Below are 27,058 nucleotides of genomic sequence, written 5' to 3'. Positions count from 1 at the left end.
GCTCAAAATAGTGCATGTTTAATCATTAACTTTATATATTGCAAATGGTACAAGAGGCATGTCATTCATTGTCATCAGCTTACTCTGCATATGCCAGCAAACATTTACATACTAAACATGACATTCTTTCATGGATATTATACGTGTAGGTAAAAAAACCCTGACAATCCCTGGTTACAAATCATACTGGTTAATTCATTGGTTATACAATTTGGATAAAACATTACACACATTTTAAAGAGGTGTATCAGGCTATAATCATGCATTTGGCAGTTATACAACTTACCACAGTTGAAAGCAATTGTCAGAATTACCTAACAAGACTAGGTATTGTATGTGGGTCCATGCGGTCTTGTATATTTTATAGGATTGATTCAACAAAGTACTGTGACTTTGTGTGAGATGTTTCTGGATTAACCCTCTGGGGTCTGAGGGTGTTTTGGGCCCTGGAGAAGTTTTGACATGCCTTGACATTTGTGCTTTTTTCAGTTGCTTAAAAACATATTAAAGGCTATAGTCTGATAACACTGTATTCAGCACAAACTGGGCTACAATAATATGTGAGCAACATGTATGTACAGGTTTGTATTTTTGAGAAAATAATGTTTATGCATGGTTTTTGAAAAAACGAAAATTTTAAGTCACTGAAATAAGGCCATATAACACATACTAAACATACTAAACATTTGACTTTTGAGAACTGGATCTTGTAGCCTAGAGTTTTGCTACAAAATGATGTGAAAATCATCCTGATCACTCATTCATACAAAACAATATAGTCATTTAACTTTTGTGTGACAATTTTAGAGCTGAATGGTAATATGCGAGGAGGCATGAACGATCATGAATATTGATGAGATTCACACCTGAGGACACAAAGACCACTCCTCTGGGCCTATCAATGAGGAATGTGACAGAGAGAGAATTAATGTGAGGAGACTTAATGATCAAAATCAAGTTTTAAGTTAAAATAAGTAATCTGACTATATATTTTCTTTACATAAAGACTTTACTTAATTTTAGACCTACACTACCATTAAAAGAAGTCTCTTCTGCTCACCAAGACTGCATTTATTTGATCCAAAATACATATGATAATATGCTGATTTTCTAATATGGGCATATTTAAAGTGCATTTTAACCTGAACAGATATTTGCAAGCACAAGCTTTGTTGATGATAACGAGTCAGCATAAACACATTAAAATATAATCTAACATTCATATTATTTTTATATCATATTACATATCATATTTATATCATACAGCATACAATGTAAATAACAACATTTGCATGTAACTAAAACTTGCCTATTAGGACATGTCAATACTTTGAATGTCAAATGTCAAACTTTGAATCCTGTCTGGAAACAGTCCCACTAGTAAAATATGTACATGTTTATATAAAATAGCATGTCAGCTAATGAAAACTAAATGACTTACTCGTCTGAAATTGTATGCTCTGCTGGAACAAATCTCTCTTCAAAATACAAATGTCCACCTCTTCGTCTGAGAAAAATGTTAACTCTTCCTTAATAGCCAAGAGTTTGATCGCCTGTGTATCGTTACAAGCACGCAGAAAAGTTTAGTTGTGTTTGTTTACATCAGATCTCGCAGTCGGGGGCGTGTACTTTTCCCTTGATTGCCTCAGCACATTAGCGTATGAATGACGCGCTCTGCTGGTTGGTGGGATCACATTACAGATAATGAGATGGACCGGTAAAAACTGTACATCGCTTTGTTTCAAACAGATTGCATTGCAGGAGAATATTTGTTTTAAATTTGAATTGTTTTATTTAAAAGTACACATTTTAAGCTTTCTTTAGACATATGTTTCATGTTTGTGTGAGAAGAATTCGCGTAGTTTAAGTTAATTTTAGTGACGTGTTTCTGAAATATGATCGACTGCTGAAAAGCTTACCCTTTTTATTTTATTTATTTAAAAAAAAACACAAGGTTTTGATGTTAATATGAGTGTACACAAAAAAAGAAGACCCTCTATAGTTTATAATCATGTATTGACTGTATTTATATGACCATAAATGACGGAGTATTTTAAGTCTATGTTACTGCTATGTGAAAAAAAACAGCAAAACGCGCCGGCGCGTTTGCCGACCCCAGAGGGTTAAGGAATGTCCTTTTTAAAATGCTGTTTGCTGAACAATGATCAGTGTAGCAAACTGCTTTACATCGGAGGATAGAATATTGTGTGTCCCGAGTCTCTCAAGAACTCAAAGAGTGTGTGTTCTGTCTTTTATTGCTTTGACCTTTGAACTTGGGGCCTCTTTGCAGAGAAGTTTACATGTCATATGGGATCTAGACAAGTCTCTTTGTTAGTTTTATTGGCCAGATGTGAGATTCACTGGCACCGAAGTCTATCAATGTATGATGTTGTGGAATTCAATGATTAAGATTGGGTAAATCCTAGATTCAAATCATATGGCTGCAATTCTTCTGCATGTATAATACTACAATCATGTCTACGACAGCAAGTGGTAGGCCAATTAGATCTTCCGCATTCTGTCCAGGGGCCAGGCATGGAGGTTCCAGATGTCTGGGTGCGGATGCTGGAGGGTGCCCCGTCCCAGAGAAAGAAGGTCCTTCCTCAGGGGAATTTGCCAGGGAGGGGCTGTCGCGAGGAGCATGAGATCCGAGAACCAAGTCCATGTGGGCCAATAGGGGGCCACCAGATTAACTTGTTCCTCATCCTACCTGACCATGCACAGCACCCGTGCAAGTAGGCACACTGGGGGAAATGCGTACTTGTGCAGCCCCCGGGGCCAACTGTGTGCTAGCGCATCTATTCTGAGGGGAGCCTCCGCTAGGGAGAACCAGATCGGCAGTGGGAGGACTCTTGGGAAGCAAACAGGTCTACCTGTGCTTTGCCTAACCGCTCCCAAATCAGCTGGACCACCCGGGGGTGGAGCCTCCACTCTCTGCTGAGTGTGCCCTGTTGCGACAGCGCGTCAGCTGCCATGTTGAGGTCACCCAGGATATGAGTGGCGTGCAATGACCTGAGTTGCTGTTAGCTCTAAAGGAGGTGATGGTGGGCTAGTTGTGACATATGACGACAGCCCACGCTGCCGTGGAGATTAATTTATGCTATCGTGGTGGTGCTGTCTGAGCAAATTAGGATGCGCTTGCCCTGAAATAGCAGAAGAAACCTCCGCAGGGCAACAATTTAGAGCAACTCTAGGCAGTTGATGTGCCAACCCTGCCGGTGCCCCGTCCAAGAGCCTGCGTCTGCGTGCCCGTTGCACACAGCATAAAAACCATGTTTGGAGGTGTCTGTGGTGATCAGAACACATCGGGACACCTGCTTTAGGGGGACTCCTGTCCGCAGATAACAGAGGTCTGTCTAAGTCTTGGCACCATGCCCATCTCGGGACTCGAGTCTGAAGCCAGTGCTGAAGCGGTCTCATATGCATCAACCCAAGCGGCGCGGCCGCCACTGAGAATGTCATATGCCCCAGGCAATGGATGTGAGCTGAAAGAAGGGACTGTGCAGAGGCAAAGTGAGACATGAATGTATGTATCTTTCAGGTCTGTTAGAATAAGTTTACGCATCAGCACCTTTGAACAGGAGTCTGTGTGATGCCCGGTTCAGAATTTGCAGGTCCAAGATTGGCCGCCACGCACCGCCTGTCTTGGGTACGATGAAGCCAGGGTCGTAGAACCCTGGCTTCATCTTGGCTGGAGGGACGGCTCCCTGTGAGGCGAGTGCTTGGCGAACTAAATCGCATCGCCAAGTCGGATGGTCCCAGCCCACCAGGTCAGAAGAGTAAGCGAAGTGTCCAAGGTCCGAGCTGGGGGCACTAAGGGGACGAATCACATATGATGTACCCGGTGGGGCTTCGCAGCGGGGGGAGCAGGTAATAAGTCGGGGAGAAAAGTTAGTTGTGTCCCGAAACAATTGTGCTGAGAAAAAAAACTCTCACTTTGCTCCGCGTACCAAGCTGTGTCCTCTAGAGTCGTCAGAACTGGCCCACCAGGAGGCGAGGGGGCCGCGTCCATGATGCCGTGACTGTAGGTACTTGGCACCAGACTGCCGTGAGAACGGCATGTGGGAGCACTGGTTAGGTGACCAAAGGAGTGAGGGAACCGCTCCCTTTTTCCTGGCAATGTGGGTACCGCAGCCCAGGCGGAGTGCGGCAAGAAGTTTCCCTCCCGGCCCTCAACCGGGGAATTAAGTGTGCCAGGTACCATCTCCGTAGCGGCCATCTTCCTCCTGGGTTTTTTCATCTCTGGAACGTTTGGGAGTCTTCTGGGTCCCGGTATTGCCCAGGTTGAAGCGGAGCTGCCTGTTGCTTAGAAACCGCAGGGGGATGCCCTCAGTGAGCAGACAGAGCACGGCTCGTGCTGGAACGGTGGTGAGGCATTTTGTGGGAGATGGCCTTTGTCTGCTTCCTCAATGCAAACGACTGCTGGGCAGAGTCTTCAACGGTGTCGCCGAATAACCCGAACAGGGAGACGGGGGCATTGAGAAGGCTTCCGTGGCAGCGCCCTGACCCAAGGAACCAATCGTCTAGCAGTGAGGGATGGGGGGACGGGTGGGTTCTGTCCAGCCCTGTGCTGCAAGCATAGCGGACATCTGCGTGTCAGGCTCAGACTGGACAATCAGACCCGGAGGAGGCAGCCCAGTTGAGTCATCAGCATCAGACGTGATGTGTCCGGTAGCTGTTATGATGGCGACTGTGGGCACCGGCTCTGTGACCTAAGGAGAGAGGAAACCGCTATTTTATTTGATAGTGTGGGTACCGCACTGCAAACAAAACAAAAGGGAACACAAGGTTCTCCTTGCGGCCCTCCACCAGGGGATGGAGTGGTCTGGTCACCAGCTCCAAGGTTCCAGTTCACGTCTTCCTTCTTGGGTCGTCCACCTCAGGGGTGATTAGGAGCCTTCATCTGTGTCTCTGCTCCAGGCCGTTAGGCGGGGTTCATCAGCTTCCTGCAGGGGGGCTCTATGCCGGGGCGGAGCCGCCTGGGCTTTCGCTGCTGTCGAACAGACGGTGGTATGCACTCTTGAGCAGGATAGGGAAAGATGTGCTGTATCACCTCAGTCTGTTTCTTCACCATCGAGAACTGCTGGGCAAAGTCATCGACGGTGTCGCCGAATAGGCCGATCTGGGAGATGGGCATGTTCAGGAAGTGTGCCTTGTTAGTGTCCCTCATCTGGACCATATTCAGCAATAGGTGGCGTTCCTGGACCACCAGCGTGGACATTGTCTGCCCGAGTGCCCGCTCTGTGACCTTTGTCACCTGGAGGACGAGGTCGGTCACCGAGTGCATTTCCTACAACACAACTACCCTTGTGAAGTTCTTTCAGTGCCTTGGCCTGGCACTTGCAGGAGGGCCATGGCATGCAGGGTGGAGGCTGCCTGTCCAGCGGCGCTGTAGGCTTTGGCTGCCAGAGAGGATGTAGTCCTACAGGCCTTGGAGGAGAGTGCCGGGCGACTCCACCAGGTGGCTGCGTTTTGCAGGCACAAGTGCACCGCAACCGCCTTATCCACCTGAGGAATCATGGCATATCCCTCGGCTACCCTGCAGTAGTGAGAGCGGACAAGGGTTCCGACCCTCGATAGGGTTCCCGACAGAAATAGATGCCCCCCTCAACCTTGTCAACTCATCGTGCACCTCCTGGAAGAAAGGGACCAAGGGGGAGGGTGGCCATGAGTGGCACCCTGAACCCAGGAACCAATCACCCGGCTTGGGAAAGCATAGTGGTCAGCTCCATGTCGGCCTCAGACTGGGCGGGCACACCCAAGGTCGCTAGCCCAGTCGAGTCCTTGGCATCCGACATCACCAATGCACTCTCCGATGCAGCAATCGAAATCTCATCCATCTCGCAAGCTCCGAAAGAGACATTAGGTTGGCACTGAGGTGAGCTGCCTGACTCAAACCAAACCCATTGGAGCCTCCAAATCGCCTCCAGCATCAACCGGCCGACCTCGTATCCATAGGTAGAAGGTCCGGGGGGCGGCAGAATTGGCTTTCCCCAGAAGAAAGAAAGCCACGGCCGCAACGTTGCCATGGTCATGTTTGCGCAATGAGAACATGAACCATCCACAAACGTTTCCTCGATGTGATTACACTGTCACTAACAAGCAAATCACTAAATAATTTTCATTTAAGTTATTTTGACATGTTAAATTTTGTTAGGTTTACTTTATTACTTGAAGTTCCCTCTACTTGAAGTATTTTAAGTTGCATGGTAATTTTAATTTAAGAACATTTTAAACAAATATAACCACTGTCCATGTCTGACTCAAGTTCTGCCGAAGAGTATTTTTTTTATAAGAATCTACTGTTCCTATTCCAATGCTTGATTTTAATTAATATTTACACAGACAATTCTGTTTTCTGTGGAAAAATACACAATAGCTGGCCTTAAAATATGCTAAGGCAATTAATCGGACGTCTGTGTCACACTAAGAGATCAAAGACTGCAAATTTTGTCATATGATAACAAAACATCTTTTACAAATCCTGAACTTTGACTCTGATCAGAAATCTAAATTGTAGTACCATGCTAGTTGAGCTACAGGAACACAGAAGTATTATTTGGATTTAGTAACATTTATTTGGTAATATCTTGCTGTAAATAACATTTTGTCTGAAACAGTATGTTGGCTTTAGGCCACATGGAACGTTTCTGGTAAATTAGCCTTTGGGAACAGAGGAGCTAAATTTAGGCATACAAGTTGCAATCTTGCATGAGAACATAGTCACCCTAAAAGTTACCAATGATCTTTATTCAGGTCAGTCTGCTTTTGAATGTGGGCCTGGTCTCTGATTGTGATCTGCTACGGATTAGTGATTTGCCATTCAAATATGTCATGATACGAATCATCTGACATTGTACAGGGTAGGACATGGAGAACAGGGTATGATTGGAGTGAAACATACTTTTAAGTCAGCATTAAATCAAAATTGACCCCATTTAACTTCATAATACAAATTTCTGGTTTTATTGTAGACGATTCATCAGGAGACATTATTCCAATGAATAAAAAAATCTTTGTAATCAGAAAGTAATATCTTGCTCCACCTCTGAATAAACTTTTTTAAGATGGGATTTTATTACAATCCAATCAATTTCCAGTGAATTCAGTCAATTCATGCCATATCAGAGCTGGGTGATACAATTAATATTTATATGTATCTGCGATGAATTTGCGATATCATGAATTTAGCTAAACCTCCCAGACCTACTTGTTAAATATCTTGTTTCACTCTGAAATATGTCACATTATGGAAGTAATATTGCAAGCACCATTTCATGTTAACTAAAAACTAGAATAGAGTAGGAAATGTAACCCTTGTGTTGTGTCTTAAGGGTAAAAAATGACCCGCCGCTATGTTTACCAGCAGAGAAAACCAGCTACATTTTTATGACTTTTCCTAGAGTAACCCCAACATTAGAAAAAGTGAAACATTGCCTTTGATCATATTTCCATGAAAGCTGTGAACCACCAGGGTACAAAGATTGTCTTCTGGTAATTTTTGACCTAGCAGTTATAAAATAATTTACACACCACAAAAACCACAATGAGACACACAGACACACACACGCACAATGAGAAATTGAGAATATGTGTGCAACTGATTGAACTCAGACAAAACTAAAACTTTCTTGTGCAGCATCTTCCCTCCACTACCCCACACATGACTCAAGTTCACAGACAAAATAAAAACAATTTATAACAAAATAAACTAAATTTCAGACAAAATAAACATATATGGAAAGAATTGTTTACTAATAGGAATGCAGTCAGAGGCTATAAAGGTGCTGCAAATGACAGTACCCCCAGTTGTCTCTTTGCTGAAGCCATGAGTGCACATTTCAGTGCCCAACAGGTGTAGATTTGAATTTTTTCAGTGGAAGGGCGATTTTTCGTGCAGAGATGCCACTGAAAATCTTTCACACTTACTCAAGCATGCTACGATTTGATAACCGTGAGTCAAGACCAGCAAGATATACTGGCGGCCATAAGTGAGGTCTGGTAGAAATGGGTGCAGCGTCTACCATACCTCTACAAACCTGGGCCTGAAGTAACAGTGGATGAGCAACTGGTTCCAATCAGAGGTACATTTTGATATTCATATCTCTAATATAAGTGATTTTTACTAATACTTTTATTTTGTATTGCTGTAATATCATTGATTTATGTGATTGTTATCTGTGACACTAATACTAATTACTGATAGTAATCTCTTTTGTCAAAAGGTCACTGTCATTTCCGGCAGTATATGCCCAGCAAGCCAGCAAAGTATGGCATCAAGATATGGGTGGCCTGTGATGCACAATCCAGCTACGTTTGGAAGATGCAAGTCTACACAGGGAAGCCAACCAGTGGAGGCCCGGAGAAGAACAAGGGGATGCAGGTTGTGCTTGATGTGCCAGATTAACTGAGGGGGCACAATGTCATGTGTGACAATTTCTTCACCTCTTGTGAACTCAACCAGCAGCTCCTGAAGAGGAAGATCACCATGGTTGGCACAGTTAGAAAGAACAAGCATGAGCTCCCCCCTGAACTTCTCACAACAAGGGGGCCTTCTCATCAAAATTGGCCTTCACCCCCACTACCACTCTAGTTTCTTACCTTCCAAAGAGGAAGAAGAATGTGGTCCTCCTGAGCACACTGCACAAAAACGGCTGAGATCAGTGATCGTGAGGACAGGAAGCAAGCTATCATCCTGGACTACAACCACAACAAAGGGAACTTACTGGAACTTACAGCTGCAGGAGGATGATTGCCCGCTGGCCCCTGGTCATCTTCCATAACATCATTGATATGTCTTCATACAATGCCTTCGGGATGTGGAACAAGATCAACTCTACCTGGATACCTGATAAGTGGAACAAGAGGAGGGTGTTCCTGGAGCAGCTGGGAAAAGCACTTGTAACCCCACACATTCAAAGAAGGGAGCGCCTCCCCCATACAGCAGCCTCTGCAGCCCTTGTGAAAGCTGTTCAGGGGGCTGAATCTTGTCACGATCCACCTGAGGCTGCAGCTGGGGCAGGCAAGAGGAGGAGATGCCAATTCTACCCCTCAAAGAAAGACTAAAACAAATATTATGTGCTTCACATGTGAGACATACATCAGCAAAGTCCTTGCGCACACACTTGCATGCTGTCCTACATATGCTAATTGGAGTTGATTGATTTATGTTCTTCACGTTTTTATTTTGTATCTATTTTATTCTTATTTATTGTTGTTGTTTATACACCTTGTGGGTGGGGGCAATGGTTCGAAAAATGGGAGAAGACTAGTATTTTGTAGTTGAATTCCTCATTGTACAGTATATAAGAATATGTTGCCAAAAAAGTTCAAGACTGTTATTGTTTCCCTTCAATAAATTGTATTCAAAATTACTTTCTGCACATTTCTGCTACTTTCTTAGGTTATACAAATGCCAGCTCCTGCTAAACAATGTTAATACATGTTAATGTTTACACCTTTGATGTACCTTTAGCTAATAATAATAATAATAATAATAATAATAAACCTCTACTTTAGTAATTAAAACAATTATGACAGGTGTGTTGTAATAAAAACGTGTGGTGTCTACTGTCTTTCTGTACTGTGAAGAGGTAAAATCCACATATTCAAAGTTTGTAATGATTGACAGGTTGTTTCTTCATGCAAAATAGATTTGGGGTTTAAAATTCAATTAAGCTGCTTTATTTTAGGGGTTTGGTGAAGGTGGGTCATTTTTTACCCTTAGGACAAGGGGCGTATACAGAATGTTAGACAACACAAGGGTTAAGGCACAGTTAAGCTACTTTAGCAATCGTATTGTAATTGAATACCAAAATAATATCACTGTGTCTCAATAAACATGAGGACTGTAAGCTTATGATACAGCGAGACGCTGAATTCATACCCCCCGTCCTCTGTCTTTTTTCTACTGCTCATTATTGTTGGCCAGTTGCTGTCCATGTGTGCTTGGAAATAATAGATTGTGTGTATGCAATCTCTTCATGAAGTGTGACAAGTGGAATTATTTGTCTTTAATCTCCCATTCAGCATCAGTCAGGAACAACTGAGGCCATATTTCTCTAGGCAATTGCACGATCAGGGTATTAGAAAACTCCACATGAAATTAGTTTATAATCCTATAAATGTTCTATTAGTCTCAATCTCATGTTCCCCTTGGAATTAATATTCATGCAAATGATCGCTTTGACGACATTGGCTGCTGCAGTTATGAGTATGAATTGAACGGTTATCAGTAGTAGCAACTGAAGAATCTTATCAGCCATTTGAAATGATGAACAGTCACAGGGTCGGTAGGGTGACTTTTAAAATGTATTCAACTACAGATTAAATAATATATGCTGTCAAATTAAATTTGTAACATAATGTGTTATTTTAATCAAGTTCACTAATGTAATCAAAATACTTTTGAGACAAAATACACGTTAAAAATACATTCTCTGAAAAAAGCCTAAATATTTTATGCAGTGTGGCTGCATCAAGTGTACAAATTGATGTCAATTATAACAATTGATCTTGTGTTAATGCTTTTTAGATGTAAACAAAAAATAATATTATAAAAAAATACAAATTTTGCCCTAATATAAAAGGTCTTACTAGAGAGAGAGAGAACAATTTTTATCTTAGTGGTTTAGACTGTAGTATGATTGTTGGTGCCAGATGTGCTGGTTTGAGTATTTCTGTAACTGCTGATCTCCTGGGATTTTCACACACAACAGTCTCTAGAATTGAATCAGAATGGTGCTAAAAACAAACAAAAAAACAAACATACTGTGAGGGGCAGTTCTGCGGATGGAAAGCCTTGTTGATGAGAGAGGTCAACAGAGGATGGCCTGACTGGTTTGAACTGATAAAGTCTATGGTAACTCATATAACTACTCTGTACAATTGTGGTGAGAAGAATAGCATCTCAGAATGTCAAACCTTGCGGCGAATGGGCTACAACAATAGAAGACCACGTCAGGTACAATTTGTTTTATTGTAGATAAAGTTGTCAAGATTCAGTGTGTTACATTTACTGGGAGGTCAGACTTATGTACAAAAAACTGCCATTTTTTATCGCTCAGGTGCCCACATGAATGATGAATCAGAAGACTGTGGTGATTGTTAATGTCATCAGTCCAGGCAGATCCACAGATCTTGAGATCTTATCATTGGCCCATGGCATATTAGTACCCAGCAGGAGTGTGTGAGTGCTAGTAACACAGTGTATCTGGGCAGTCATCTACCACTCCATGTCTCCTTGGGGCTCCAGTACTTGCGAACACAGATGGTCCATTTGTAGCCATCATATCTGCCATGCTGCCATTTCTAATTGAAGGAGAAAAGTAGTCTAATTTTCCCTAAGCAGACCCTTTGATCCATCAGTGCCATAAAAGGTTAATGAAACTTTATACAATAGTTAGTTCCGGTCCTTTAATCTGATTGGCCATTTGAATGACATTTAGTATAACAGCACTGGAGCATTTCACGGTTTGTATCACTCCGCTTGTCTGTGAGGTTGTTTTTTTTTAGATGTAATATTGCCATCGCCCAGCTGGCTTCTCACATTGCTATCTGATTAGCCTCCTATCATATTATATTCTACACCAGTGATTCCCAGCCCTGGTCCTGGAGGCTCCCCAACACTGTGCATTTTGTATATCTCCCTTTTCTGACAAACCATCTTGGAGTCTCCACTAACAAGCTGATTAGTTGAATCAGGTGTGTTTGATTAGGGAGATGTCCAAAATGTGTTGTGTTGGGGGGCCTCCAGTAACAGGGTTGGGAAACACTGATCTACACAAATTGTTATGGTTAAATAACAGCAAACCTTTGTAGACGTTTTTGTGATCATTGTTAATGGCTACCCCTTTGGGTGCAAGGGGGTTAGATTTGACATATATTTGACAGTGTTGTATAATTAAATGTAACAGTTGCATGAAAAACAAAAAAGATTCTGAATGGAAACTTGTAATGCAGTAACAATAGCAAGGCCATCTGAAATACATTGCCAAATGGATGGAGGCATTTTCAATGAATATGAGTCATCATGTAGAGTTACGATCCACTCCATTAGAAGGTGGTCATCCATTGATAGAGATATTGATTGCATTCAGAAAAACCAAGGTATGGGGATTCTCTCAGTTAAAAAAAAAACATGCTTATTTCTAAGATTTACAACTTTCTGTGAGTAATCTCACATGCTGTGGTGTTGAATGGAGGTGTCTGGGATCTCGAGAAAAAAAACAAAAAAAAAAATATTTATGACTCAAGTCACTAGCACCATTTTGGCAGTTCTGTGAAATTGAAGTTCCAGAACTGTCAGAGAAACCCCACATTTCATTCTCAATCTCATGTTCCCCTTGAAATGAATAAAGTATGCATGCAAATGGACAACAAGCATATCCATTGCTGACAGTTATGGGTAATAATTAAACAGCAGCCCTTTTCCTATATTGGAAAATATAATGCGATATTATAAATTATAAATTTTCATGGAATCTTGTGCTTATATTTTTCAATATTCTGCAATATACGCATGAACTATGCATGGCTATATATTGATACTAGGGCTGTCAATCGATTACCTTTTTTAATCAAATTAATTATATGGTGTCCCGATTAATTAATTGCGATTAATCACATTTAATCGCATATACAATTATTTGCTGAGAAACCCCCTCATATAACAATAATTCAATATATGAAATAATTATACATAGTTATCTTTAAATATTAAAAATATATATTATTATATATAAAAAATTATAAATATATATAATAAAAAAATATTCAGATAATTATAATGCATAACATTCTTGTAGCCGAAGAGTTAATCATTGATAAGACGATACAAAAAGTGGCTTTAGAATACAATGTATTGTTTACTACCATATATTATTGAACATAAGCCAATCATTGGCATACAGTTCACAGCAATCCATTTCACAAGTGAATTTGTCAATCAGTTCGAGATTCATTATGACTCATAATGCCCCCGGGCAGTGATAAGGAAGATTCCTGAGAAATGCAAGCTTGTAGTACCAGCTGTCTTCTCCAGGGGGCAGTAATTGAAATTTCAGCTGTGTGGCAATGTGCAGTTTATACATTGAAGAAAACAACCATCCGGCAGACAGAACAACACAGACATGTGTTACGTTCTTGCGTTCAAAACACTTCATGGAGCGCAAATTCGAACTAAGGGATCTCAAGATGTGTTCTAAGTAATAAACTATATTTAACTTGACACAGTGACCTAAAAATGTTATGTTTATGACGCAACGCACCCGAGACGCTACATGAGCATGTCTCACGCAGGTGTACATTGATGGGTCCTTAAACAAGCCCTCATAATAAATCTCGAGCTGATTGACAAATTCACTTGTGAAATGGATTGCTGTGAACTGTATGCCAATGATTGACTTATGATTAATAATATGGTAGTAAACAATACATTGTATTCTAAAGCCGCTTTTTGTATTGTCTTATCAATGATTAACTCTTCTGCCACAAGATTGTAATGCATTTTATTTATCTGAATATTTTATATATATTACACATAACTATGTATAATTATTCCATCATTATATTTTTAATTATTGTTATATGAGGGGCTTTCTCAGCAAATATTTGTATATGCGATTAAATGCGATTAATCACGATTAATTAATCGGGACATAATGTAATTAATTCGATAAAGAAAATGTATCGATTGACAGCCCTAATAATTACATAAATATTCACATATATGGATATAACAGTATATATTTCCTCAGAATTGTGTACAGATATTGCTCATATTCCCATATAAATGTGACTATATGTACAACATATATGTTAAAATATATTTAAGCACACAATACAATTTTTTATCACATGCACATCTATATATTATGAAGTGTATTATTGAATATAAAATGACATACATTACAATATAAGAACATATATTGTAATATATTTCACAATATATGAAAAGCGGCAATTCCTTATGTATTACTCAATATATTGTAATATATTAACACAATGTATTATTCTATATAATTATGAATATACTGAAATTGGCAATAGAGCCAAAAATATTATCACGATATTTCATTTAATATCGTTCGATATTAATATTTCTCACAATATACATTTCATAATATTAATGGGGGAGGAAATGCATTCCACATGTTTGTTAGACCTCAAGAATAAATGTAGGCATGCAGATGTTTGACTCCAATGAAATACTTTCTTCTGGTGCTCCACACTCCAGCTCAGTAGGTGGCAGTAATGCACCATAAACTGGATTGCCTACTGCCAATAAACGTCACAAGAATAAATACTTTCTTGCTTGTGTCCAAAAATTAGCGGAAGTGATGGATCATTGTAAATTATATTTACCTTTTGCTACATTGAAAGCACTACAACTAAACATTATATTATGTTTTTCCTGAAAATGTACAGTAATCAGATGATTGCAGCACACTCCAAAGAAGTTGAGACGGCAATTCAAGTAAATTCAAATCAATTCATATTTATTTTTAGTTTCAAAGTAGCGTTACAGGAAATCATGCATTAAAAAAATAAATAAATGTAATATCTATAAAGTCTTAGAGTAATCATTGTATAATTTGATTAAAGATAATTGTAAATTGTGAATAGAAATTCAATAATTAAATGATAATTGTATTTAGAACTCCTGTGAGCAAGCTGAAGTCGACTGTGGCAAGGAAAACAAAACTCCATGAGATGTTGTTAAATAGAGAAAAATAACCTTGGGAGAAACCAGGTTCATTGTGTTGGCCAGTTCCCCTCTGGCTAAACAACATGAATATAATGCCAATATTAGTTATTTATATACAGTGCCAAGTCATGGTTTTAATTTTGTAAGTTAAGTAAGTTTTAGGGGCCAATGTTTAAACAAAAAGATTTTGTATTAACTAAGATTTATGAATAATGTCTTTGAAGTTCATCCTGGATTAACTGTAGAAGTTCATATAGATGCAATGCCATTTTGGTGAGGTTTGGTGGAGTCCATCCTAAGTCCAAGGTTCAAGCACTGGCATATGAAGTATCCCATGTCTTACAATTGGAGTTGGCATCAGTTCATCCTCTGAAGTAAAAACAAAACAAGTGATGTCTGGTTGGCACTGGCTGTAATTTGTCATCATCTTTCAGTGGCACGTAGCAGTGGAGTCCGACACCAAGCAGGAAAGAGCTGGATCTGGCTGGCTCTGGTAACCTCGGGATACAAATCCCAAGTTTGAGACATGGAAACAAAAAAATTATAATATTAGCGTAGATGCCATTTAATTTTATGCAGTTATAGATCATGATGGATGTTTCTGGTTCTGGCAAACCTAACTAAAGCTCCCTATTTGTGAGTTGAAGCATAAATTAGATGTATGCCTGGCTAAATAGATGAGTCTTTAGTCTAGACTTAAACTGAGTGAGTGTCTGCATCCTGAACAGTGTTAGGGAGACTATTCCATAGTAGCCAAATATGAAAAGGATCTACCTCCTTTTGTGGAATTTGATATTCTTGGAATTATTTACAAGCCAGAATTTTGTGATAGCAATAATAACATGACAGAATACAGTGGTATAGATGTCAGAAGGTCACTTAAGTACTGTGGAGCAAGACCATTCAAAGCTTTGTATGTAGTTAACAATATTTTTACAAATTGATACAAAATTGAACAGGTAGCCAATGTAACGATGATAGACTGGGGCTAATATGATCATATTTCTTGGTTCTAGTCAGCACTCTGGCAGCTGCATTTTGAACAAATTGAAGTTTATTTATTGAACTTGCTGAACATCCTCCCAGTAATGCATTACACTAATCTAGTCTTGAGGTCATGAATGCATGAATTAATGTTTTGCCATCAGCAACAGAGAGCATGTATTTCAATATTTCTCAGGTGAAAGAATGCAGTTCTACAAACATTGGAAATGTGATTCTCAAAGGGCAGATTGGTATCAAATATAACACATAAGTTATTTGTTGTAGAAGATGACGTAACAGTACATCCATCAAGAGTCAAATTATATTTTAGCTGCTTATTTTTAGAGGTTTTTGGTCCAATCATTAGTACCTCTGTTTAGTTGGAATTGAGTAGAAGGATATTTCTGGCCATCCAATCATTGATTTCATTGATACACTCTGCTAATTTGGAGAATTGTGAATTTTCGTTGGGTTTAGACAAAATATAAAGTTGGGTATCATTGGCATAACAGTAAAAACTTATTCCATGATTCCTTTTAATATCTCTTATTATTATATCCCTGTGGCACTCCATACTTAACTTTTGTTTATTTGACAGTTCCTCATTTACACTTACAAAGGGGCAGCAGGAGCATGTTGCAATCATCTGATTTGAAATTACTGTAAATTTAAAAACAATCAAACAATGAAATTCACAAGGAAAAACATAATATAATGTCTAGTTGTAGTGCTTTCAATATAGCACTTGTGAACATTGCCAAGACTTCAAAATGGCATAGTACACATTCTACTCTTACTACTTATGCCATGACTGTCTATGGCAGAAATACTAAAAGTAGTATGGTACTATGCCATTCCAAACTCGGCCAACGATATCATATTAGCAAGATAGCTAAGTGCTGGCTACCTTGACTCATTACTGGTTTATATGACAACAGTGTTAGTAGCCGCTAGCCAGCTAATACTTCTTAACCTGCTGATTTGATGACTGCTTTCAGTTTGTTTCAGTTAGTTGTGTGTGTAACTTTGTTGGACTTGTGTTTTAATCGATGCACACCTGATCTGATCATCTATGTCAGGGTATTAATTTAAAGGTCCCAGAAGTCCAGTCTCTAGATTTCCTTCCCAGCAAAGGTCCTTACAATAACTTACATGGTGTGAGTTTTCAGTATAGCTATGAAATGACATAAGTAATGTTAATTTTTTAAATAGTATGCCTAATTGTACATGTCCACTTGGGCAGTAATAGTAATTTGTAAAAGAAGTAATTTTTAATTTTTAAAAGAAAAAATAATGGGCAAGAATTAGGACATTGGGGCTCCAGAAAAAAAGCCGAAATTTTTAGATACTCAAGGGGCATTGGAGGCCTTGTGACTATTAAGGAAATATATTGTTTGGGGGTTCAGCAGTATTCCCTGAGAGAAATTTAGAAAATGTAAAGGTCTGAATGGACCATTTTTATATTTTCCTTAAAATTAAAATCTACCAACAACAAACAATGTACAGCACAATAGTGGTGCTTAAAAATACTGTTAGCTAAAGTTATGTAGGCATGTAAATGGTCAGACTATCAAATAATGAGAACGTTCTCATGAGAACTCCCATTTTGAAATACCCATTTCCCACTAATTAGAAGGTCCGCGTGGCGGCGTGGTTACTCACCTCGATCCAGATGGCGGAGGATAAGACTCAGTTGCCTTCGCTTCTGAGACCGTCAATCCGTGCATTTTATAACGTGGTTAGTTGAGGATGACACCGCGGAGACTCACAGCACGTGGATGCCGCGATCCATGCACAACTTACCACTCACTCCATTGAGAGTGAGAACCCCTAATCCTTTCTGTTATGTTGACAAAATGTTTAGCATATCCAAAATGTACTGAATGGAGGTGTCTGGAGATCGAGAATAAGAGTGATTTGTAACTTGGGTGACTACATTTTATCAGAGGAACCCCATAGTTCGATTAGTTTGATAAAATATTCTCAGAAAAGGACTTCACTATCTCTTTTTGATTTTATCAATGAATAATGTCAGCAGTTCAGTCATTTAGTACATGTCATTCGCAGGTCTAAAGAACTCATCAAGGAGGCCATTCTTGACAATGACTTCATGAAGAACCTTGAGCTGTCTCAGATTCAGGAGATCGTAGACTGCATGTACCCTGTGGAGTATGATAAAGAAAGCTGCATAATCAAAGAAGGTGATGTGGGCTCTTTGGTCTACGTCATGGAAGGTATGTCATGTCTTTGTGTTTGGTGTTTTTGAAAAGAGGATGATTAGTTTAATTTTGTTTAATAGTCACACACTGTTACCAAGTATCCTTCCCATATGCTTTACTACATTTTACTACCAGATGATTTACAGGCAGTGTCCAACATTTTGCAGCATCTGCCAATAATTGCTTAATTTAGAGTATGCACTGGTCCTAGATACCACAACAGCCATGAAACTATTTGCATTATAATATACTGTATCTTTCTCTCTCTCTCTCTCTCTCTCTATCTATCTATCTATCTATAATTAACAGTTTTTTCCATGTTGCAATACATTCTCTTCTCCCAGCCTGACGTGATAGCGATATGTAAGCCGTTTGTAGATTGATTTAATAAAAAAGTGTAAATACTGTGGCTCTAATTGTAACTAATGGCATAATTTTGTGTGGGACTATCATCAAATAGTCATAATTTATGCATGACTTTCTTATGTAGAGCACAAAAACAGATTTTAATGAATATTCCAGTCTGTCAACTAAATGCTGTGGCAGTTGATAGCAACTCATTTTAAGGCTTAAAAAAGGACCCAAAAGTATCATAAAAGTAGTCCATGCAACTCCTGTGTCACATTCCATGTCTTCATAAGGCATATGATTTTAGATTTTGGTGAGAAAACCCGAAATGTAAGTCATTTCACAATGAAAATCTTTACATCAGGTTACAGGTTTTCATTGAAAAAATACTTTTTATTTATTTTGTATTATTTAATTTTTCTCACCAAAACTGTAAATGATATGTAGTGGTCAACCGATATTCATGACACCATCCACCAACTCTGATGGGAATCAACAACTGGCTGATGATTTGAATGTGTTACTGTAGAATTGAAAAGCCCAGTCCCACAGCCACTCTGATCTTCACTTCACACAAATACCAACACCTCCTGCAACCACTCTCCTCCCCCCTCCTGCTACTCAACTTGCACTTAGGATCTCTGAAGAGAATGTGTGCCAGGTCTTCCAGAAAAAGAAGACAAAGAAATGATGGGGCCCAGACTGTGTTTCACCATTTGCTGACCAGCTGGCCCCCATCTTCACACAGATCTTCAACAGAGAAGTTTCCTGATGCTCCACTATCATCCCTTTCCAAAAGAAACACACTATCAAAAGACTTAATGACTACAGACCCTTCACTCTGACGTCTGTGGTAATTAAGTCATTTGGGAGACTGGTGTTGGCCCACCTGAAGGACATCACTGGCTCTTTCTGGATCCCCTTCAATTTGCTTATAGAGCAAACAGGTCTATGAATGATGCAGTCAACATGGGATTGCATCATATCCTGCAATGTGTGGACAGACCAGGGACATTTGCAAGGATCCTTTTTGTGGACTTCAGTTCGGCTTTCAACACCATCCTCCCAGATGTCCTATGGAATAATTTAAACCAGCTCTCTTTTCCCACATCTATCTATCAGTAGATCACAAGCTTTCTGATGGACAGACAGCAGCTAGTGAGACTGGGGAAATTCACTTCCAGCACATGTACAATCAGCACTGGTGCCCCCCAGGCATGTGTACTCACCCCACTTCTCTTCTCCCTTTATACTAATGACTGCACTGCCAAGGACCCCACTGTCAAGCTCCTGAAGTTTGCAGACGACACTACTGTCATCGGCCTCATCCAAAATGACAATGAATCTGCATACCGAATGGAGGTTGAACAGCTGGATCACTGGTGCAGTCATATCAACCTGGAGCTCAACACGCTCAAAACAGTGGAGATGATTGTGACTTTAGAAGGAACACCCCAACACTTACACCGCTCACCATTCTAAACAGCAGTCTGGCAGCAGTGGAGTCATTCAGGTTCCTGGGCACTACATCTCACAGGACATGTGCATACCCACATTGACTCCACTGTGAAAAAGGCCAAGAAGAGGTTGTACTTCCTTTGCCAGTTGAGGAAGTTCAACCTGCCACAGGTGCTGTTAATCCATTTCGAATCAGTAGTCACTGAGTCTGTCCTCTGCACTTCAATAACTGTCTGGTTTGGTTCAGCCACGAAATAGGACATCAGAAGAGTACAAAGGACAATTTAGACTGCTGAGCTGATTATTGGTTGCCCTCCCTTCAAGAACTGTACACTTCCAGAGTGAGGAAAAATCAATCTGGATGCCACTCACCCTGCCCACAACCTTTTTGCACTGTTGCCTTCTGGCCTGAGTACAGAGCACTGAGCACCAGAACCATCAGGCACAAGAACAGATTTTTTTCCCTCAGGCTATCCATTTCATGAACAGTTAAAACTGCCCCATTAATCAATAATTACGTGCAATACACAGCTTAGTCAATAATATATTTTTAACATATCTTACCTCTTCTACATTACGTTCCCTCGTCACCGGCTGCTCCTTATCTCGATCTCCTGCTGATCAGCTGATTCAGCACCAGCCGTGCTCCATCATGGCCCGGCCTCGCCCTCCTCCTCATCACACTCCTCCCCTGCCTGATTCAGGCCTATCTCTGGGGGGGAGACGCTGCCCTTCCGGCCGTTTTGTCTGCCGGTGGTGCACCCTGCCTTCTGTTAACCTGGGGGAGAGACGAGGGGAGGCTGGAGAGGGGGAAAGTGTGAACAGAGACACACAGAGAGAGAGGAGAGAGAAATAGCTTGCTTGTTGTTGTATTGTTTGTGGAAGCTTCTGACACCAAGAAAAATTCCTTGTATATGTAAGCATATTTGGCAATAAAGCTCAGTCTGATTCTATTTCATTCTCCCTCTCTCTCCTCAACAGTTCCCAGTAACTTTTAACTGTCTTGTCTAATGATAAAAAAGCAAATATCAATAAATTAATATCATATACCATCTGCATATATGCACATATCCCGTTTAAACCAATGTAATAAACCAACCTCACACAACTTCAGCAGATCCAGCATCCTGTGGAGTGCTCATTTATTTACCTCTAGATCATGTATTCTAACAGTCTCTCCTCAACAGTTCCCTGTAACTTTTCTAATGTTCAAAGGCAAATATAATTAAAACTTGTATTATATACAGTCAGCAAAATATGCAGATATCTCATTTAAAAAGATGTAATTCACAAACCTCACGAAAACCAGTGTTTTCTTCTTGTCTTGAGCTACTAACTTGTCTAATTTCTTCCTCTGAAGCATATATTCTATCAGCAAGAATCAAAAACTTTAGGATCAGGATAAAAAGTTACTCTCATTTACAAATCATGATGGTCACTCCAGGCCATTTAAACTGTTAGGAGAATGAGGCTCGTGCTGGAGCCACATGAGCGTGTGAGTGCAAACTAAACTAAATGCTGCCTCCGGAGGCTGTATACATAGGTACGATGAAAATAAGGTGCTTTTCAAACTGTTAAAAGAACAGTTTCCTTAAGAATTCCATTCATTCAAAACAATGGTCAGTTAAGCCATTAACTAATTAAGCAGCAAGAAAGCAAGTCAGCTGCCTACGCTTTCAGATGCAGTCCAGGGTAAAAGTGCTTCACGTGTGCTATAAGTAAATGTCTTATTCACTATGCACTGTATGTTCAATTGGTTTGATTGTTTTTTTTTTATTTAGAAAATGCTAAAGTGGACATGTCATCCATTGTTGCTGGACTACTGTGTGTACTGTTATTTCTTTCTTTCTAATATATTAACAATTTCTTCATGTGCAAATAAATTACTATAATTTGATAACTAAACAGAAATCTAAAGAAACTGTTTAAACTGACCATTTAAAATACAATACTATTTTGTGTGAAATTTATTAAATATAGTTCTAAATGAGAGTTTATTTTATTTATTTTTTTAATTTTATTTTTGTTATTTACTACATTAAATTGTGATATATCGGCATTGTATCTGGCTATTGGCCACCCTGCCCTCTGGATATCGGCATCAGCCATTAAAAACCCCATAGTAGTCGACCACTAATTATATGCCTTCAGATGACTTGGAATATGACGCACAAGCTGCATGGACTACTTTTATGATGCTTTTGGGTACTTTTTTATGCTTCAAAGTGAACCACTGATAAAAAATTAATTAAAAAAAACAGACAGACTAAAATATTAATTACAATTTATTATTTTGAGTTCCACATCAGAATGTAATGGGTTGGAATGACATAAGGGGGAGTAAACTATGACAGAAGAATTAAAATTTTTATGTAAACTATTCCTTAAAGCACTATCATAGATTATTGTCATTCTGTATCACAGCCGACTTTCGAAAAATGTTTAGACTCAACTTAACCTGGAGAGTAATAAGCCAGTAGAAATAATAATATCCCGATTTAACACACAACAATTGAGCTTTTCAGCTCTTAGCCAGCTGGATTGAATGGCAGAGTCTGATGGTGACCTTGGATCGTTTCACTGAGATTAGTTAATTTTTTTTCTCCTTTATGTGTTTTTTTTTAGCTAGTTCTACTATAGTGCTGTACTGTGTAATGTTGTCTATGTTCATTTCTAAAGCCTATTTTGACTATGTTGCCTTAAAAAAACTACTTATAAAATGCTTCTGTTTTGTTGACCATGAACAAAAGTGTCTTTTGATGTATTCAAAGCTTATTTCAGCCATCAGCAGTCCAAATAGCTGGTTTTGGCCACCACAGGTTTCATCAAAATTCACCCTTCTGTGCTGCTGCACACTCTGGAAGCTTTTAAAAGTTTACTTATGGCTAGTCTGACATATAGTCTGGTGTTGATTGTGAAGTACACCTTGTAAAAAAGACATTTTTGGTATTGCGCACTGAATTGGTTTGTCTCCAGGCACACTGTGAAAATGTAAACTCATATTGAGAGCTTTAAAGAAGACACTTGAGTTGATTTTAGAGTGTCTGTTTGGATATTAGCCACATACACTCACCTAAAGGATTATTAGGAACACCATACTAATACTGTGTTTGACCCCCTTTCGCCTTCAGAACTGCCTTAATTATACGTGGCATTGATTCAACAAGGTGCTGAAAGCATTCTTTAGAAATGTTGGCCCATATTGATAGGATAGCATCTTGCAGTTGATGGAGATTTGTGGGATGCACATCCAGGGCACGAAGCTCCCGTTCCAACACATCCCAAAGATGCTCTATTGGGTTGAGATCTGGTGACTGTGGGGGCCATTTTAGTACAGTGAACTCATTGTCATGTTCAAGAAACCAATTTGAAATGATTCGAGCTTTGTGACATGGTGCATTATCCTGCTGGAAGTAGCCATCAGAGGATGGGTACATGGAGGCCATAAAGGGATGGACATGGTCAGAAACAATGCTCAGGTAGGCCGTGGCATTTAAACGATGCCCAATTGGCACTAAGGGGCCTAAAGTGTGCCAAGAAAACATCCCCCACACAATTACACCACCACCACCAGCCTGCACAGTGGTAACAAGGCATGATGGATCCATGTTCTCATTCTGTTTACGCCAAATTCTGACTCTACCATCTGAATGTCTCAACAGAAATCGAGACTCATCAGACCAGGCAACATTTTTCCAGTCTTCAACTGTCCAATTTTGGTGAGCTCTTGCAAATTGTAGCCTCTTTTTCCTATTTGTAGTGGAGATGAGTGGTACCCGGTGGGGTCTTCTGCTGTTGTAGCCCATCCGCCTCAAGGTTGTGCGTGTTGTGGCTTCACAAATGCTTTGCTGCATACCTCGGTTGTAACGAGTAGTTATTTCAGTCAAAGTTGCTCTTCTATCAGCTTGAATCAGTCGGCCCATTCTCCTCTGACCTCTAGCATCAACAAGGCATTTTCAGCCCACAGGACTGCCGCATACTGGATGTTTTTCCCTTTTCACACCATTCTTTGTAAACCCTAGAAATGGTTGTGCGTGAAAATCCCAGTAACTGAGCAGATTGTGAAATACTCAGACCGGCCCGTCTGGCACCAACAACCATGCCACGCTCAAAATTGCTTAAATCACCTTTCTTTCCCATTCTGACATTCAGTTTGGAGTTCAGGAGATTGTCTTGACCAGGACAACACCCCTAAATGCATTGAAGCAACTGCCATGTGATTGGTTGATTAGATAATTGCATTAATGAGAAATTGAACAGGTGTTCCTAATAATCCTTTAGGTGAGTGTACATGTGCTTTGCAACTGATTGCATATAATAAGAAAAAATATACTAATTTTGGGAAATGGTGCCAACTAGGTAGGAACAATAAGTTTGCTTTAATATTTTAAAGGTTTATTGTACTGTAACTAAAGAAAGATTGCTTATAATTGCAGTTTTCCAATTGTATTTCAAATTCACCATTAAAGGAATTGTTCTCCCCAAATGTCATCATTTACTCACCGTTTCAAACATGCACAGTTCCCTTCCGAGGGAACTCGCACTGCGTCGTTGAAAACGACTCTTTGGGGAACGCTCCTTAGCGTGCGCCTCTGAATTCTGAATGAAACTATTCCAATCTTGATTGGTGTTGCGTCATGACGTGACATGTGACGGCATAACCGGATGCATAAAAGTGACGCCGGCACACAAACACATTAGTTTTCGCTCTTCAGCAAGCGCTCTATGTGTATTGTTTGTCTTATTTGGTGTTGTTTGTCTGATTTAAAAATATTATGGCCACCCAACAGTTCATGAAGTGCGTGCACCCCTGCCCTCGTTTCATTACGGGTAGGGACACGCACGCTTTATGTGTGAATTGTTTGGGAGCGCAGCACGCACAGGCAGCTCTCGAGGGATCTGCCTGTGAAAGTTGTGAAGCACTACCCATGAGAGTGCTGCGCTCCCGGTTGGCGTGCTTTGATGATCACGGTCAGGCTCACGTTCCCCACGGATCTGGTCCCGCGTCTGTTGAGGCAGCGCGGCGGTTGAGATCGTGGGGTTCGCAGCGGGATTTTGCAGATGAGAATGAGACTGCTGCGGCACTTTCTCATTCTTCGTTTGAGGATCCCGAGCCTACTGTGAGTAGTGCAGAAGCCCGCGTCGTGGCTTCTTCTGCCCACGATCAGGTCCCAATGCTTGAGCTCTCTGCTTCCGAGGAAGTGGATATGCTCAGCATTGATGCGGACGACCGTGAGTCAAGCACGCCAGTTTTCGGCCAAGCTTATGAGGAGCTGATTGAGGTTGTGACGCGTGCCGTGGCCAGACTTGATATCAGCTGGCCACAAAATGACCAGGAAACGCAAGTTGAAAGACAAATTAGACGAGCATTTCCTGCGGCACAGATCACAACCTCAGCGCCGAGGTTTGCCGTTTTTCCCCGATCTCCACCAAAAAAAATAAATAAATATATATCTCAAGATCGTGGGGTAAACCGCATTTGTCCCGTGTCTCCAGCCCCAGTGTGGTGATTACAGATGATGTTTTGGGGGCACGGGATATGGGCTAAAACCCCGGCGCTGCCTAGTAAGCCCTGCAGGGATACATCTGCTTTAATAAGTAGCGCTTACATGGCGGCAGGTCGGGCTGGTTCTTGCCTGCACTCAATGGCTATTGGCCGCTCTATGGCAGCTATGGTGGCCACAGAGAGGCATCTGTGGCTGAATTTATCGGGGATAAAGGAAAAGGTTAGATCTTTTCTGCTTGATGCTTCCCCCGTAAGGTAAGTCTAAATCGAGTAGGGCAAGCAGATCAGCCCCAGCCATCAGTCAGCTCCTCGCACCACAGAGTTCCCCCCCGCTGCAGAGCAACCAAGGTTGTTCTTGCAGCGGCGTCCTCAGGGAATCGGTGTCGGTTTCCCGCCGTCTCTGACGCTTCGGGCCACATCAATTTCCAGCGAACGCACACCGTGCTGTTCGTGCCAAAAAAAAAAAAAGTATCCATTGTGGTCACAAGAACCGTATCGACTAAATCCTGCCGGTCTCGCTTCAGGAAGTCGAGAACAGTGCTCGGGAAACACCCGAGACCAGCCTCGAGAGGCTGGTTCCCTTAGTAGAAGCTTCGGGAAGGAGGTCCTACCAAGGTGGTAGAACCTCGGAGGGCTGTCCCCTCGCTGCAGAGCAACCGAGGTTGCTCTCGCAGCGGAGTCCTCAGGAAATTGGTGTCGGTTCCCGCCGTCTCTGATGCCTCGGGCCACATCAATTTCCAGCGGACGCACGCCGTGCCGTTCGTGTCAAAAAATATCAATAAAAAAAAAAAAACAAGCATTAATTGTGGTCACAAGAACCGTATCGACTAAATCCTGCCGGTCACTCACTTCAGGAAGTCGAGAACAGTGCTCGAAAAACAGCCGAGACCAGCCTCGAGAGGCTGGTTCCCTTATTAGATTTTGTAGAGGCATGGAATCATCTTCCCAACATATCTGCATGGGTCCTGCATATAATAAAATCAGGGTACAGACTGCAGTTCGGGCACCGCCCCCCCAAATTCTCTGGGGTGGTGCAGACTACAGTGGTTCCGGAGCAGACTCAGGTGATGGAACAAGAAGTGCAATCTCTGCTGCTAAAGGAGGCCATAGAACGTGTTCCTCATGCAGACAGGGAGCCCGGATTTTACAGCCGGTACTTTATAGTTCCAAAAAGGATGGGGGTTGAGGCCGATTTTAGATCTCAGAGTTTTGAACCGGCCTTTGAGGAGGTTCAGGTTCAAAATGCTTACTATTCCTGCCATCGTGAGCCAGATCAGATCCGAGGACTGGTTTGTCACGATAGATCTAAAAGACGCCTATTTTCATGTATCCATCCTTCCATGTCACAGGAGGTTCCTGAGGTTCGCTTTCGGGGAAGAAGCTTACCAATATCGGGTTCTTCCGTTCGGCCTAGCACTCTCTCCCCGCACATTCACCAAATGTATGGATGCAGCTCCTGCTCCTCTGAGACTTCAGGGCATCCGCATACTGAATTATATCGACGATTGGCTCATTCTGACCCAGTCTCGAGAAATGGCGGTTCGGCATCGAGATGTCGTCCTTAGCCACATTCGAAGTTTGGGGTTGAGACTCAACACAAAAAAGAGTGTGTTACAACCATCCCAGTGCACAACGTTTCTGGGTGTTGTGTGGAACTCGGTTACGATGCAGGCACGCATGTCTCCTGCACGTATCGAGTCCGTTCTGGCGATGGTGTCCGGGTTAAAGCTAGGCCAGGCCATCACTGTAAAGCAGTTTCTAAGACTGCTGGGCCTCATGGCAGCGGCATCCAAATTTATACCTTTGGGCCTTCTACACATGAGGCCCCTCCAGTGG

General features: G+C 41.0%; 1 protein-coding gene across 1 annotated transcript in view; it reads left to right on the top strand.

The window, feature by feature from the left end:
- Positions 1-27,058, top strand: part of LOC127627193 (cGMP-dependent protein kinase 1-like) — a 336,892-nt gene that overhangs the window by 17,198 nt on the left and 292,636 nt on the right. The window contains exon 2 of the mRNA XM_052103472.1: positions 17,759-17,925. Within this exon, the coding sequence (XP_051959432.1) occupies positions 17,759-17,925 (167 nt within the window). The remainder of the gene's footprint in view (positions 1-17,758; positions 17,926-27,058) is intronic.

This window comes from Xyrauchen texanus, chromosome 33 (genome assembly GCF_025860055.1).
Source record: "Xyrauchen texanus isolate HMW12.3.18 chromosome 33, RBS_HiC_50CHRs, whole genome shotgun sequence".
Classification (NCBI taxonomy): domain Eukaryota; kingdom Metazoa; phylum Chordata; class Actinopteri; order Cypriniformes; family Catostomidae; genus Xyrauchen; species Xyrauchen texanus.
Note: the sequence above shows the minus strand (reverse complement) of the source record. Positions and strands in the feature narration are given on the sequence as shown.